Source organism: Taudactylus pleione, unplaced genomic scaffold, assembly GCF_031769625.1.
Source record: "Taudactylus pleione unplaced genomic scaffold, aTauple2 ptg000634l, whole genome shotgun sequence".
Taxonomy (NCBI): Eukaryota; Metazoa; Chordata; class Amphibia; order Anura; family Myobatrachidae; genus Taudactylus; species Taudactylus pleione.
In genome coordinates this window covers 7461-22173 of record NW_028285036.1, presented here as the reverse complement: position 1 = coordinate 22173, position 14713 = coordinate 7461, and the positions used below count along the sequence as shown (strand labels likewise).

At 50.5% G+C, this 14713-nt stretch overlaps 1 protein-coding gene across 1 annotated transcript in view; it reads left to right on the top strand.

Moving 5' to 3' along the window:
- Nucleotides 1-13805, top strand: part of LOC148479137 (beta-1,4-N-acetylgalactosaminyltransferase 3-like) — a gene marked incomplete at its 3' end in the record, with an annotated part of 41770 nt that extends 27965 nt beyond the window's left edge. Inside the window, exons 3-7 of the mRNA XM_088454860.1 lie at nucleotides 2879-2926; nucleotides 7010-7105; nucleotides 9243-9333; nucleotides 12670-12770; nucleotides 13738-13805. Of these exons, the coding sequence (XP_088310986.1) occupies nucleotides 2879-2926; nucleotides 7010-7105; nucleotides 9243-9333; nucleotides 12670-12770; nucleotides 13738-13805 (404 nt within the window). The remainder of the gene's footprint in view (nucleotides 1-2878; nucleotides 2927-7009; nucleotides 7106-9242; nucleotides 9334-12669; nucleotides 12771-13737) is intronic.
- Between the last annotated feature and the right edge of the window lie 908 nt (nucleotides 13806-14713).

The following is a 14713-nucleotide window of genomic DNA, read 5'->3' as shown; positions in this document are numbered from 1 at the left end:
AAGGTGTATAATAGTAAAATGAGGGCCTGATTCAGCGTGGATGGCTATTCTGCTAACACGCATGCTACGCAGTTGCTAGTATCAGCGGTGATATGTAAATAAGTGCATTCGCATTGCGTTTGCAGACTAATATAAGGACCCCCACTTCCCCTTACTCACATCCGTATATTCGGGCAACATAGCGAAATAATCGGTAACATTGAGTAACATCGGACCCATACGCACAGATAAGGCAGAACAGAAGGCCTGATTCAGACCCGCTCGCAAGCGCTGAGCGCTTGCAAGCGGGTCGATGGTGCCCTAATGCGCATGCACACGACGGAGGGAGCTCCGTCGTGCGCATGCGCGAGACCCGCATAACGACGGGGTAGCTGTCGTTATGGGTCTCGCACCAAAGGGGGCGTGCTGTCGATGTTGATTGACAGCACGCCCCCTTTGGTGGGCGTGCCGGGGGCGTGGCTGACATACGGAGGCGTTCCCATGGGAACGCCTACCGTCTGGGTCCGGCCCCACTGACATCACTAGTGATGTCAGTGGGAGTGATTTTGGCTCTGATAGAGCCAAAATCACTCCAGGGCTTGCGGCAACGAGACCCTACCGCAGGGTCTCATCGCAAGCCCGATGGTCGCGATGGTCTTGACCATCGCGACCATCTTCCTGGCCGCTCACATATGCTGTGGGTGGTCACCCACAGCTATGCGAGCGGCCAGGAGGCCGCTCCAAGTTTAGGTAGGAGGGCCCTGATTCAGAGCAAGCGCTCTGGTCATAGCGTCCGGCTCTGAATCAGGCCCAGAGCTCACTCAGGAATTGCTCATATTTCAGCGCACGCTATGAGACCTCAGGCTGCGTATAGCCACGAAGTGGATAATTTATGCACGCCCCTGCAACGGCGTTGCAACGCACTGGCACGCCTGCGTTCGCCCGACCACCCTCCGTCACCACCCACAAACGGCACTTCCTGTCAGTCACTCTGCTTCGAATCTGCGTAGCCTCTGCAAACGCAGTTCTCATCTCGATTGCTAGTTCGCACACGCGCATTGCGATGCCAATAGCCTGCTGAAACAGGCCCCGAGAGTGAAACAAACAGAACAGTGAGGGAGGAAAGCTGAGAGGGTACTGGGAGGGCCGGTTACAATGGGGCTTGTTCCCCTCTGATTCCCACGCACGGATGGATCTCAGCATACAGGGCGCATTGATCCGGCACACGCATCTGATTAGAGGGACACTTTTATCGCATCCGGTTGAGTGACTCTAATTGTGCATTGACCTCAAAACGTTGCACAATAGTTGAATTAGTTTCCATTGTTCTCTGAGGGCATAAATAACCCAGTTTGGAAACACAGTATCTGCCCAAGGCGTAAGTCTGTGTTTAGCGCAGATGTGGAGCCAAAATAAATACACATATATTTTTTTTTTTATTATTGGTACAAATTGCCCTGTCATTGTTGCTAAATCCTAGTTTCTCTTCCATCATTATCAAATAATCTTCCTGTCTCCCTTCATTTGTAGTTTTAAGGTCATACCCACGCCCCCTCCCACCTCTCTAAACCTCTCACATTAAGAGCGAAATGTTTATAGCCGGCGAGTTGCAGCAAGTGACGAGTTCCGGTGGCCGCTAGCGAGATTTAATGCCGCAATATCTTCTTTTTTTTGTAAGGAAAAACCAGGTCGTCTTTGCCTTTAAAAGAAAATTGGCACTTTCAATTTTGTGGCTGAATCGAGGAAATCTCAACATTGCCGCAACTCACAGGCTATATACTATTTGGCCCACAATCTAGTACAGCAAATTATTATTATGGTTTATTTTTCTAAATAAAAAGTTCTGGGAATTAGGTAACAGTCACAAATATGTTCCTGTCTTGTCTGAGGAGCATTAAATGTGTGCTTGGTTGCTATGGGCAACATCCCCACTTCTACAAACCCGCACTTTAGTAAATATAACCCCTAAAGTGCAGATCAGGTATTATGGAGTGAGATGGGCATTGCAGGGGCACAATGAAGCTAATCATGGCATAATGGCACAGCCCCTGCTGTGATGCCCCGATTTGTGGCTGTACAGAGACGGGTGGAGCCATGATGAAGCAATTTCAGTTACCCCCTCTCCCCCAGCAATGGCCGCCTGCGTCTTCTCCCCTCCTGTCTCCGAGTCTGCTAGTCATACAGAAAGGATGCTGAGAATCATACTCTTCATACAGAGTAAAGCCCCGATTCAGAGCCGGACGCTCTGAAAGAGCGCTCGCTCTGAATCAGGGCGTTTTTTTTTTTTGGAGCCGTCTCCTGGCCGCTCGCATAGCTGTGGGTGACCACCCACAGCTATAGCGAGCGGCCATGATGATGGTCGCGATGATCAAGACCATCGCGACCATCGGGCTTGCGACGAGACCCTTGTGGTAGGGTCTCGTTGCCGCAAGCCCCAGAGAGCTTTCGGCTCTAACAGAGCCGGAATCTCTCCACTGACATCACTCGTGATGTCAGTGGGGCCGCCCCCAAACGGCAAGCGTTCCCTCGGGAACGCCTCCGTTTGGGCAGCCACCCCGGCCCGCCCACCAAACGGGGCGAGCTGTCACTCAACATCGACGGCTCGCCCCCTTTGGTGCGAGACCCGGGGTCTCGCGCATGCGCACGACGGAGCCGGCTCCGTCGTGCGCATGTGCTGTGGGCCACCATCGACCCAGTTGCGAGCACTCAGCGCTTGCGACCGGGTCTGAATCAGACCCTAAGAGAAGTAGCACTGGGCAACTGGTGAACATACCGCCATTACAATGGGACAGCACACGCTAACTGCCCTTTCTAGACAATGACTTCATTATTCCTGCTAGTAGTCTCACTCACATTAAACACAGCACTGTACATTGCTATCTTCTCCTTATTTCCACAGCTCCAAGATGGCGTCTCCTGGAATCGCTCTGTGCCCTGGAAACCCGAGGTGCGTCACATTATATAGGTGTCAGAAGTATCTGGCTGTGAAAGTGAAGCAGGCGTATATATTTTTTATTGATAGATCTTAAGTCACTTTTGTGTTCTTATTATACCTAGTGGTAAATGAGAGTGGTATAAAGAGGGAGGACTCGGATGTGATTGGACAGTGTTACACGGGCCATACATCAGCGCTACGATTCCATGATTCCCCTCGATGTCAAACCGCTGATAGCCGATCAGCACCACTGATCCACGAACATCGATGATCGGCACCTCTGATCCACGAACATCGATGATCGCCAATCCGTCACGGAATCTGTGAAATTAACAAGTTAAAAATACCCGACTCGCCGGTTCCTACCATTTTCGAATTGGAATCGGGGAATCGAGGTTGTCCAATATGTTGGATTTCCCTGATTCCCCGACCCCAGTGTCGGCAGAACGGGGAATTGGGGCAATGTATCGCCGATGTATGGACCCCATTAGAGGAAAATGCTATAAATGAGTAAAATGTAATAGTGTACTATACTCTTCATAATAAGGGGCCTATTCAGGTGAACGGGCCATTACACCTACGGAAACAGCTATAAATAATGGGCCCATTCATCGCTATTGGCCGATGTCTCCGCAGCATATTCGTCAAACTCTGAAAACTTTCAGTTTGATTGCGGGAACCGGCGGCATCTTCAGATTCAAGGAGCCCTGCTCCGATCTGTCAGAAAAAGTCCCGGAATAAGTGGTGTCACTAGGGTGGTGTGGGCAGGGGCGTCTTAAGAGTGGAGGGGGCCCGTGTGCATTCCTCGTGCCGGGCCCCCTCCTCTCACCTCGGCGGCCGGCAGCCGACTAACGCAGCTGGCCCGGCCACCGCAGTGTTCCCAGAGTCTACTGCGCATGTGCAGAACGCCGGAAAAATGGCCGCGGCAGCCATTTTCTGGTCTGTGCAGTGCTGACACCCGACGCGGAGACCACGGACAGGTGAGTTTTAGATAATATGGGTGCAGGGTGTGCAGTGCGGGGCCACTCTGGACCCGGGGGCCCGTGTGCACCGCACACCTTGCAGCCATTATAGATACGCTCCTGGGTGTGGGGGAATGCAAGCCGCGCCGGTGAAACCACCCTAACCCTCCCCCTGGTGCTTAACTTATGCTACTTACCTTCGGGAATTCCGTCACCGGCATTCTGAGCGCCGGAATCCCCGCGGTCGGATATTGACCGCATCTCCCGTTCCAGCACCTGTGGCTGCCTATGCCGCTGTCTGCCATCTCCAGTCTGTAAATTAGACTTAGGGGCCGGGGCTGCCTTAGGTATTACTTAGAAGAATTTAGGTATGTTATTCACGTATCAGTACAAAACTTAAGCCCATTGTAGATGGATTAACTTCCCCCGTAAATTGATCTCTGTTCCCAGAAATAAGTAGTGCCCCCCATTTGAGCTCTGATTACAGCCCCCCCCCCTTATCTTCTCCCATCCATAACGCCACTCACTCCCCTTCCCCCACTAACACTGAATGCCCAATGATTTCACACGTCTCTTACTTTCTTAGGTAGCCCTGTCTATTTAGGAAGCTCCCTGCGATAACCACGTAGATTAACAGGTGGCTTGGACACAGGGTTAAACACAAGCACAAGGCAGTTTCTGTGCTGGATGCACCATGGAGTGATAAGATTATGCTGGACGCTGTAGTGCACCAGGTGATGTCATAGAGGATTGGGGGCACACTGTGGGGGCCTTAATAGCACTAATGTCGCAGAGAGTCTCAGAGACACATCCACACTAAAGGTCGACTAGTAAGAAGGTCAACAGGGTCATTAGGTCGACACAGAAATGATCGACACGTGTGGTTTTTTGTTTTCTATCCCTAACCCTCCCCTTGGTGCCTAACCCTAATCATCCCTCCTGGTGCCTAACCCTAACCGTCGGAGTAGGTACCTGACCCTAACCGTCCCTTCTAGTGCCTAACCCTCAGGTAAATGCCTAATCGTAACCCTCCCTCCTGGTGCTTAACCCTAACCGTCGGGGTAAGTGCCTAACCCTAACCCTCCGGTAAGTGCCTAACCCTAGTGGTGTGTCAACCATTTGTGTATCGACCTAATGACCCTGTCGACCTTCTGTACCTGTCAACCTTCTTACTAGTCGACCTTTAGTGTATCGACCTTCAGACCCTGTCGACCTGTTGCCTGTCTAACTTCCATTGTCAACCCAAACATTGTCTACCTATTTACTGTACCACTAATGGGCGGATACCAGAGAGAGGAGGGAAGGTGCAAGTGCATTGGACAGTGGAGCCAGGGGCGTATCTATAATGGGTGCAGGGTGTGCGGTGCACACGGGCCCCCAGGTCCAGGGGGGCCCGCACCGCACACCCTGCACCCATATTATGTAAAACTTACCTCTCCGAGGTCCCGCATCGGGTCTCCCAGCGCTGCTCAAACGCCGGAAAATGGCCACCGCAGCCATTTTTCCGGCGTTTTGCACATGCGCTGTGAGGAAATAGCGCATGCGCAATAGACTCCGGGCACACTCTAGTGCCCAGAGTCTATTGATTCTGCGGTGGCGGCCAGCTGCGTCAGTCAGCTGCCGGCCGCCAGAGTAAGAGGAGGGGGCCCGTGACGGGGGATGCAGACGGGCCCCCTCCTCTCTAAAGACACCCCTGAGTGGAACTGAGATTTTTTATATATGCGGACCGGGTTGTGTATAAAAATCCGGCGGTTGAAATACCGACACCGGCATCTCCATTGTGCAGAGGGCCTGATTCTGAGCCGGACGCTATTTGCGCTCGCTCGTTCAGAAAAAGGGTCCGGCTATTTAAATTGAGCGCTCGCTCTTTGCGGTCTGTTGACGCCTCTATGTCTGAGTGAGCGAACGAAACATGCACTCGCTATTTTGTAAAGACACCCCTTGGCCGTTCGCATCATACGTCATCTCCGCTATTTATTAGCTTAATCGAGTACATCGAAAGGCGTATGAACTGCTCGCTATTCTTGTAGTAGCATTTTCCTACCGCAATCATGCGAGCAGTTCAGGCTAAAAGACAACCAAGTGACGTGGTCGATGACGCTGCTTTGTTAATTATGCACACCCTTAAAACGCACGTTTTGACCGTTTGGCACGCCTGCGTTCTGATCTCCACTCCCCGTTTTCAAGCACCTTCCCCTGTTACCACCCACAAACGCCTCATCCTGTCACTCAAATTAGCAGGCATTCGCTATTTTGCGAGCACACGATTTCCGACCGCACTGACTGGTTGGCGCATGCGCATTACAACCCATACGCATGCGTAGATGTGCGAACATCGCCCAGAGCGAACGAGCGGCCGTTTACGAGTGGCTCTGAATCAGGCCCAGAGTCCCAACAGAGTGAAGTAAATACCCTAACCCTCCCCCTCTCCCAAACCTAACCCTCCTTTGGTGGTGCCTAGCCCTAACCTCCTCCTGGTGGTCCCTAAATCTAACCTCCCCCCGATGGTGCCTAACCCTAACCCCCCTTCCCGTACCCTGACCCTAATCCTCCCCGGGGGATGTGTCTAACCCTAACCTCCCCCCGATGGTGCCTAACCCTAACTCCCCCTCCCTGCAGCCTAACCCTTCCCGGGGGGTGCCTAACCCTAACCTCCCCCTGATGGTGCCTAACCCTAACCTCCCCCTGATGGTGCTTAACCCTAACCTCCCCCTGATGGTGCCTAACCCTAAGTCCCCCTCCCCGCAGCTAACCTAACCCTTCCAGGGGGTGCCTAACCCTAACCCCCCCATCCCCGGGCTAAGTGTAATACCTGCAGCCTTACGTTTGGGATGCCGCGCTGTCGGGATGCCAGACGTCGTTATCCTTATCTGTTCGGCATCGCGGCGTCCACATTACGGTACATGTTGTAGGGTTGATCTTTAAAGTGCAGGTATTTGCAGTTGGATGCATTATTGAAAAGAAGCGTCAGCTGATACTGTAAGAATGGCGCAACTTCTCATAGATGCTGGTGGTAGTACTGTGTTCTAGCACCTGTCAGCAACCATAGCGCCCCCTAAAGGCAAAAGGGCAATTGCATGCCATCAAGGAAGTATGTTCAGGATTTTGCACTAAAATTGTGTTTCTGCTCCAGTTCTCCGGCCGGGTCAACCTCCATGTCTTCGAGGATTGGTGTGGAAGCAGCATCCAGCAGCTCCGCCGCAACCTGCACTTCCCCCTGTTCCCCCATGTGAGTACCCCCATGTACACTTCTCATTCACTGTCACCCCCTCTACATAACCCGTCTCAAATCATGTACCTCTGCATATATACTGTGGGTTCATCCCCTATACTGTCACGGTGTGATCGCTACTGCACCCCCATATTCAGGGCTGCCATTAGGACCACATAGGCTGAAAATGATCAAAGATCAATTGTGAGAAGTAGAGGGGGTGTGACCAGTGCTGTGTGGGTGTGACCAGTGCTGTGTGGGTGTGACCAGCACTGTGTGGGTGTGGCCTGTGCTTTGTGGGTGTGACCAGTGCTGTGTGGGTGTGACCAGCACTGTGTGGGTGTGGCCTGTGCTTTGTGGGTGTGAACAGTGCTGTGTGGGTGTAACCAGTGCCAGGTGGGCGTGTACACCCCATACACTATCAGCCCCAATGTCTCCTTAAATACATATTAGTAGAAAAAAAATTGCATCATTTTGGGGACTATTTATCAAATTATATTGGTGGTAAATTCCTCGAAAACGGCCATTTTCGGGGGATACCTGCAAATATCAAGTATCCCCCAGATGTACTATGAAGGGATCTCAGCATATATGATATAATCTTCAATATTTGCTGAGGTCCCTACAGTTTAAGCAGCAGCCGCAGCCCCCATGGGGACTGTGGAGTTGTCAGATTTACCAAGTTCCTGGAATGTGTTGGTCCCGATAGCATACCTCCCAACTTTTGAACTTGGGAAGGAGGGACAGGGCGCGCGCCCGAAAAAGGGGGTGTGGCTTCTGAGAAGGGGCGGAGCCAAATGAAAACGGGGCGGAGCCTCGCTGCTTTTCCCCGTTTTCGTCACTATAGGGGGCGTGCCCAGCACTCTCCGAGATGCTGGGCAGCCCCCCAGACTCTCCCTACGCTAGTGAACAGATGCCATGCGATGCGCACGGCATCTGTTCACCTTCTGCACACCCGCTGCTCTGCTAGGCAGAGCAGCGGGTGTGCTCTCCCCAACTTCTCCCCCACCGCCGGACACTGTGGCCCGAGGGCGGGACAGCGGGACAGTCCCAGAAAAACGGGACTGTCCCGCTGGAAGCGGGACAGTTGGGAGGTATGCGATAGGATAACGCCATGTCCAAATGGTGTTACGTTGTAATAGCCTATGGGCTTCTACATTGCAAAATGTTCTGGAGTCCGTTTTCATCGCCCCCTGGTGGTGACGCATGCTTCTGTTAAGCACCTCCCTTTTATTATCGTTTTACCAGCGAAGAGCTGGAGCCTCTATGGTGGAATGATACAATAAAACAATATGCGCCCCTTCCCCCCACAAAAAAAAAAGACTACCAGCCCCATCTCTGTGCTAAATGCAATAAGTAATTGAGCCCATACATGCAACACTCACTCCCTGGGGTACAGTTACTAAAGTGAGTTTTAGAAGAGATGTTGCCCATAACAACCAATCAGATTCTACTTAACATTTAACTAGCACCTTCTAGAAGATAATAGCTAGAATCTGATTGGTTGCTATGGGCAACATCTCTTTTAAAACTCACTTCTAAAAACTCTCACTCAAAATTTACCCCCCTGTGTCAATATGTGAATCAGTTGTGCTCTACTGAAACATGCCTCAATATGAGGGGTGGGCTGAGCAGAAGTTGCTAAATTTAAAGATTTAGGAACTTTTTGCACCAATGGCTGGATTGGAACCGCCCCCCCGGGGAGTCGGTGTGCGGGAAGCTTTTGCAAGTTTCGGATCCATCTAAAAAGAAAGAGTTAAACATCATTAAAAAATCCAACCCAAGTTAGCATCAGCATAAGCGTACAGGGTATCAGATATTACGCCATTATTTATTTATGAGGATGAGGGGACATCAGAACTGTACATACTCTACAAAAAAAATTAAATTTAAAAGGATTTACAGAATAGTTTTTTTCATTGATAGGCTGCATGTAATATTCGGATATATATACAGTACATCCATGTTTTTGAAACTTTCAAGGGTTGGCTAACGATCAGTAAATCTCAGACCTGCTGGCCACCGCGAGGCCACTTGCAGCTTGCTTGGCTATTTTAGTGGCCGGTCCTAGCCCAGAGAGAGAGAGAGCTGGGAGACGGAATCCTTAATCACATGAAAGGGGATTTAAATCTTCACTATGTTTCCTCCCTCTCAGATCCGCATTACAGTCAATAAGCTGGCTATTACCCCACAGTGGACTAACTATGGACTGCGCATGTTTGGATACCTCCATCCGAATACAGATGGTAAGTGTAATCCAGGCCGGCTCCCCCCACGGTATAGAGAGCAGTGTATATGGCTCGGCCAATGCTATCATCAATTATTTGCATGATGCCACAAAACTTTGCTGAATGAAGCTGAGGGCAAAGCTGGGATTGACGCCAAGGTGGCGGGCTTGGGGAACAGGGGGCATCGTGATATCATCAACCATGAGAGACACTAGAGAAGGCGTGGTGGCACCAGGAGGGCAGAAGGTGTTGTGGTGATGTAAAAGAGGTTTGGGAAGGGGGGGCTGATATGCATGATGTCTGCAGAGGGGTGGTAGCGGAGGCTGGGAGGACCAAATTAGGTCACCGAAAGAAGAGGTATAAAGAATGAAAGGCAGGGGGACAAGAACTAGCCTCCAAATGCACAAAAATAGCAAATGTAACTAGACCAGTCCTAATGTCCTCAAACTGAGAATCAATATAAGACAAAAACGAGACTAATGCAGGGTACACAATAGACGATTTCTCGGACGATATGGCGAATCGGAACGACATATCATCCGGATCTTCTATTGTGCATGCACGGCAGATGGAGCGGGCCAGCTGCTGACGCCAGTAAGGTGAACGGTGCAGGTGAACGATGTCATGGGCCGCTGGACACAGGATCGTGCAGTATGTGCCGCCCGTCCAATATATCATTCCCTTGTACAATTGTGCGTCGTATTGGCGGGTTCGGGTAATGTGTACCCAGTTTAACAATATTTCAGGAGGATAATTGGGTAAAATAATGGTAGTAGGATGGAGTTTGAAGTGATACAATCACACTTACAACCCACGCATTTCGAGAACCACAAAAAGGGGCAGGTTGGCTTTCTGGGGTCAGTTGTCAGCGATGAGCTATGAATATACTGGGTGCCCAAGTGTTTCAGACTTACATACATGATCTTATGAGGTCTCCTTGGCACAAGGTGTAGTGAAAATGGCCAATTGTAGACATCGAAAATGCTTTGGTATGGAAAATGTTCTACCCCATGGTAGTGATTCATTGCCGAAGGTTCTTCATCCTAAGTCAATATCTCCAGCTCCCATAATTGTCTCAAAGTTTTTGAAATTTGGTCCGGATAGGCAATCCAGCAAAACACGGGTCACTCACATCTTGACTCATATAGTGCGGAGGAAAATTCATTGGTCACATTACTCTTGAGTCAGGCAAAGCAAACAGTATAGCCACAGGAATCCTCACTCACCTTACAGATGAAGAGCAAGGAAGAATTCTTGACGATGTGCGTGTCATTGGGAGCGACGGCACGACCTCAAACACTGGCCGTCTGGGAGGCGTCATCACACGGATAGAAAATCGCTTGCAGAGAAATCTTCCATGGGCAATATGTCTTCTTCATTTCAATGAATTGCCACTTCGTCACCTCTTCACGTTAATTGATGGGCGGACAACTGGTCCTGAAAGTTTTTCAGGTCCTATAGGACAGAGGCTTGCTGACTGTGAAAAAAAGATTTCGCAAAATAGATACAGAACTTCCAGACATTGACACAAGTGACCTAAGTACTGACCAAAAGTAACTCCTGCAGATGTGCAGAGCCATTTCTGCTGGCTCCGTACCCAAAGATCTTGCTAACAGAGACCCGAGGCCGCTCCATCATTCCAGATGGCTGACAGCTGGGATCGCACCCTTCGCTTGTACATTGCCACGTCACGCCCTTCGCGACACCTGGTAAGACTTACAAATTACATTATGAAGGTATATGCCAAACTTTGGTTCTCTACTAAAAAGAGACTGGCAAATAAGACACGCAACCCATACATACCTGGAACGCTATACAATACTCACGGTACTTACCTGACCCTGCACGACGAAAAGTCGATGAGGTCATCCAGCCTGATGCTTACTTTTTGCATCTAGAATCTTTCGGTGAACGGTCAGATACCAAACGTTTGGCTGTGGAAAGAATTGTGAACGCTAGAGCCCAGGAAGGTGCACAAAGTGTGAGACAGTTCCAATTTCCTACACTGAATTTCAGAGTCAAAGACTATTCTGAGATAATTGACTGGGAAACAACTAAAGTGATTCCACCTCCGCTCCTCAGAGACATGTCTGAGGAAGAACTGATGTTGTCAGTCACGGACCCAGTCGCATTTGCCTCACGGGGTATATGGCAGTTTCCGCGCCACACACAGGGCCTGATTCAGAGCTGGACGCTCTTTAAGAGCGCTCGCTCTGAATCAGGGCGTCCCTGTTTTTTTTTTTTAAAGACGGCTTCCTGGCCGCTCACATAGCTGTGGGTGACCACCCACAGCTTTAGCGAGCGGCCAGGTGATGGTCGCGATGGTCGCGACCATCGGGGCTTGCGACGAGACCCTTGTGGTAGGGTCTCGTTCCCGCAAGCCCCAGTGAGCTTTCAGCTCTAATAGAGCCGGAAGCTCACCACTGACATCACTCGTGATGTCAGTGGGACCGCCCCCAAACGGCAGGCGTTCCTTCGGGAACGCCTCCGTTTGGCCAGCCACCCCCCTGCCCGCCTCCACAATCGACAGCTGCCCCGATTTGGTGCGAGACCCGTAGCGACAGAGCGACCGTCGCTGGCCGGTTCTCGCGCATGCGCAGTGGGGGACCATTGACCCGCTTGCGAGCGCTGTGCTGAGAGGACTATGAAGCTGGTTACCACGGCCGCAGCGTCTGTATGTGGATTTAGAGCAAGAGACGGCATGATCAGGAATGCTCTAAAATCAAGGGAGGAAATGCCAAAATTTGCAAAAAAATCTTATTACAAAGATACTATAAAATGACTTACCATGTCTTTCCCCATGTATAGATGACACAATACATGTACATGGACTACATGCACAAACATTATCTCTTGCTGCATGGTTGGGTTGGGTGGGGGTTTTTTACCCGAACTGCAGCCATCTCCTTGCGATGGGTCCTGGATATTTTCTGAAAATATCATCAGAAAATAACTAAGAGCTGCAGGCCAGTATTACCAGAATTCCGCAAAATTATAGTCAAATTTATGTGATTTTTTTTTTTCGAGTCTTCACTTGCGTAGCAATATCAAATGCATACTGTATTAGTGTCCGGAAATGCTTTCCGCGCCATGTGAGACAAGACGTGCGTCGCAGCGGGATTGCGTATCTGGACCAAATTTCAAAACTTTGAGGCAATTATGGGAGCTGAAGAAAGTGATCTAGGATGAGGAACCTTTGGCAATGAATTACTACCATGGGGTAGAACATTCTCCATACCCAAGCATTTTCCATTTCTAAAATCGGCCATTTTCACTACACCCAATGGCACAGTGTCTTCCTCGCCCAGCTTTCCAGCTCGCGCAGACTGACGCTGTCTCTGGTCTTGGCTGCAGGTGACGTCCAGTTTGCAGTCTCTTCAGATGACAACTCCGAGTTCTGGCTCAGTGACGATCAGTCAGTGGGGAAGTTGAAACTTCTGTGCAGAGTGGGACAGGTATGGAATAGCAAATGCATACACATGCATACACACACATGCATACACTCACACGCTCACACACACGCATACAAGTACACACACATACACACCCGCGCACACACACATATACACAAGTGCACAGACATACACACACATACGCACCCGCGCACACACACACATACACATGCAAGTGCACAGACATACACATACACACATACAAGTACTCATACAAGTACACACACAAACATACACACACATACACACCCGCACACACACATACACACCCGCACACACACACACACATACACACCCGCACACACACACACATACAAGTACACACACATACACACACATACAAGTACACACACACACCCGCACACACACAAGCATACAAGTACACACACATACACACCCACACACACACAAGCATGCAAGTACACACACACACATACAAGTACATACACATACACACCAGCACACACACACACACATACAAGTACACACACATACACACACATACAAGTACACACACACACCCGCACACACACAAGCATACAAGTACACACACATACACACCCGCACACACACAAGCATGCAAGTACACACACACACATACAAGTGCACACACATACACACCCGCACACTCACACACGTACAAGTACACACACACACACATACAAGTGCACATACACGCATACAAGTACACACCCGCACACACACAAGTGCACATACAGTATATATATACACACACGTAAACTCATACACACATACACGTGCAAATGCACATGCATACACATATGCACACATACACGCAAACAAGCGCACATACATACATACACATGTACACACATACACTAATACACACACACAAACACTTGCTGTTTCTGCAAATACTCAATAACTGATAATTCTGTTATATGTCAAAGTAATAAGAGGTAATGGTGTGGTGCTCTCTATCTATATAATTATATATATGTTCCCGCAGGCAGGGAAGCATTGGACTGCCCCAGGAGAGTTTGGGAAATTCCATGGCCAGATCTCCAGCCCGGTCAGGTGAGACGCAGAGGGGAAGATTCGTTCTATGTTCTGAGCTTACAGAGTATATTATGTGTGTGAGGTAAAGGGGCCACTAGCCCCATCTCTGTGCTCTGTGTGACTGGTGCACAGCTCTCCCTGACAGGATACTAGCCCCATCTCTGTGCTCTGTGTCACTGGCGCACAGCTCTCCCTGACAGGACACTAGCCCCATCTCTGTGCTCTGTGTGACTGGCGCACAGCTCTCCCTGACAGGACACTAGCCCCATCTCTGTGCTCTGTGTCACTGGTGCACAGCTCTCCCTGACAGGACACTAGCCCCATCTCTGTGCTCTGTGTCACTGGTGCACAGCTCTCCCTGACAGGACACTAGCCCCATCTCTGTGCTCTGTGTGACTGGTGCACAGCTCTCCCTGACAGGACACTAGCCCCATCTCTGTGCTCTGTGTGACTGGTGCACAGCTCTCCCTGACAGGACACTAGCCCCATCTCTGTGCTCTGTGTGACTGGCGCACAGCTCTCCCTGACAGGACACTAGCCCCATCTCTGTGCTCTGTGTCACTGGCGCACAGCTCTCCCTGACAGGACACTAGCCCCATCTCTGTGCTCTGTGTCACTGGCGCACAGCTCTCCCTGACAGGACACTAGCCCCATCTCTGTGCTCTGTGTCACTGGCCCACAGCTCTCCCTGACAGGACACTAGCCCCATCTCTGTGCTCTGTGTCACTGGCCCACAGCTCTCCCTGACAGGACACTAGCCCCATCTCTGTGCTCTGTGTCACTGGCGCACAGCTCTCCCTGACAGGACACTAGCCCCATCTCTGTGCTCTGTGTGACTGGCGCACAGCTCTCCCTGACAGGACACTAGCCCCATCTCTGTGCTCTGTGTCACTGGCGCACAGCTCTCCCTGACAGGACACTAGCCC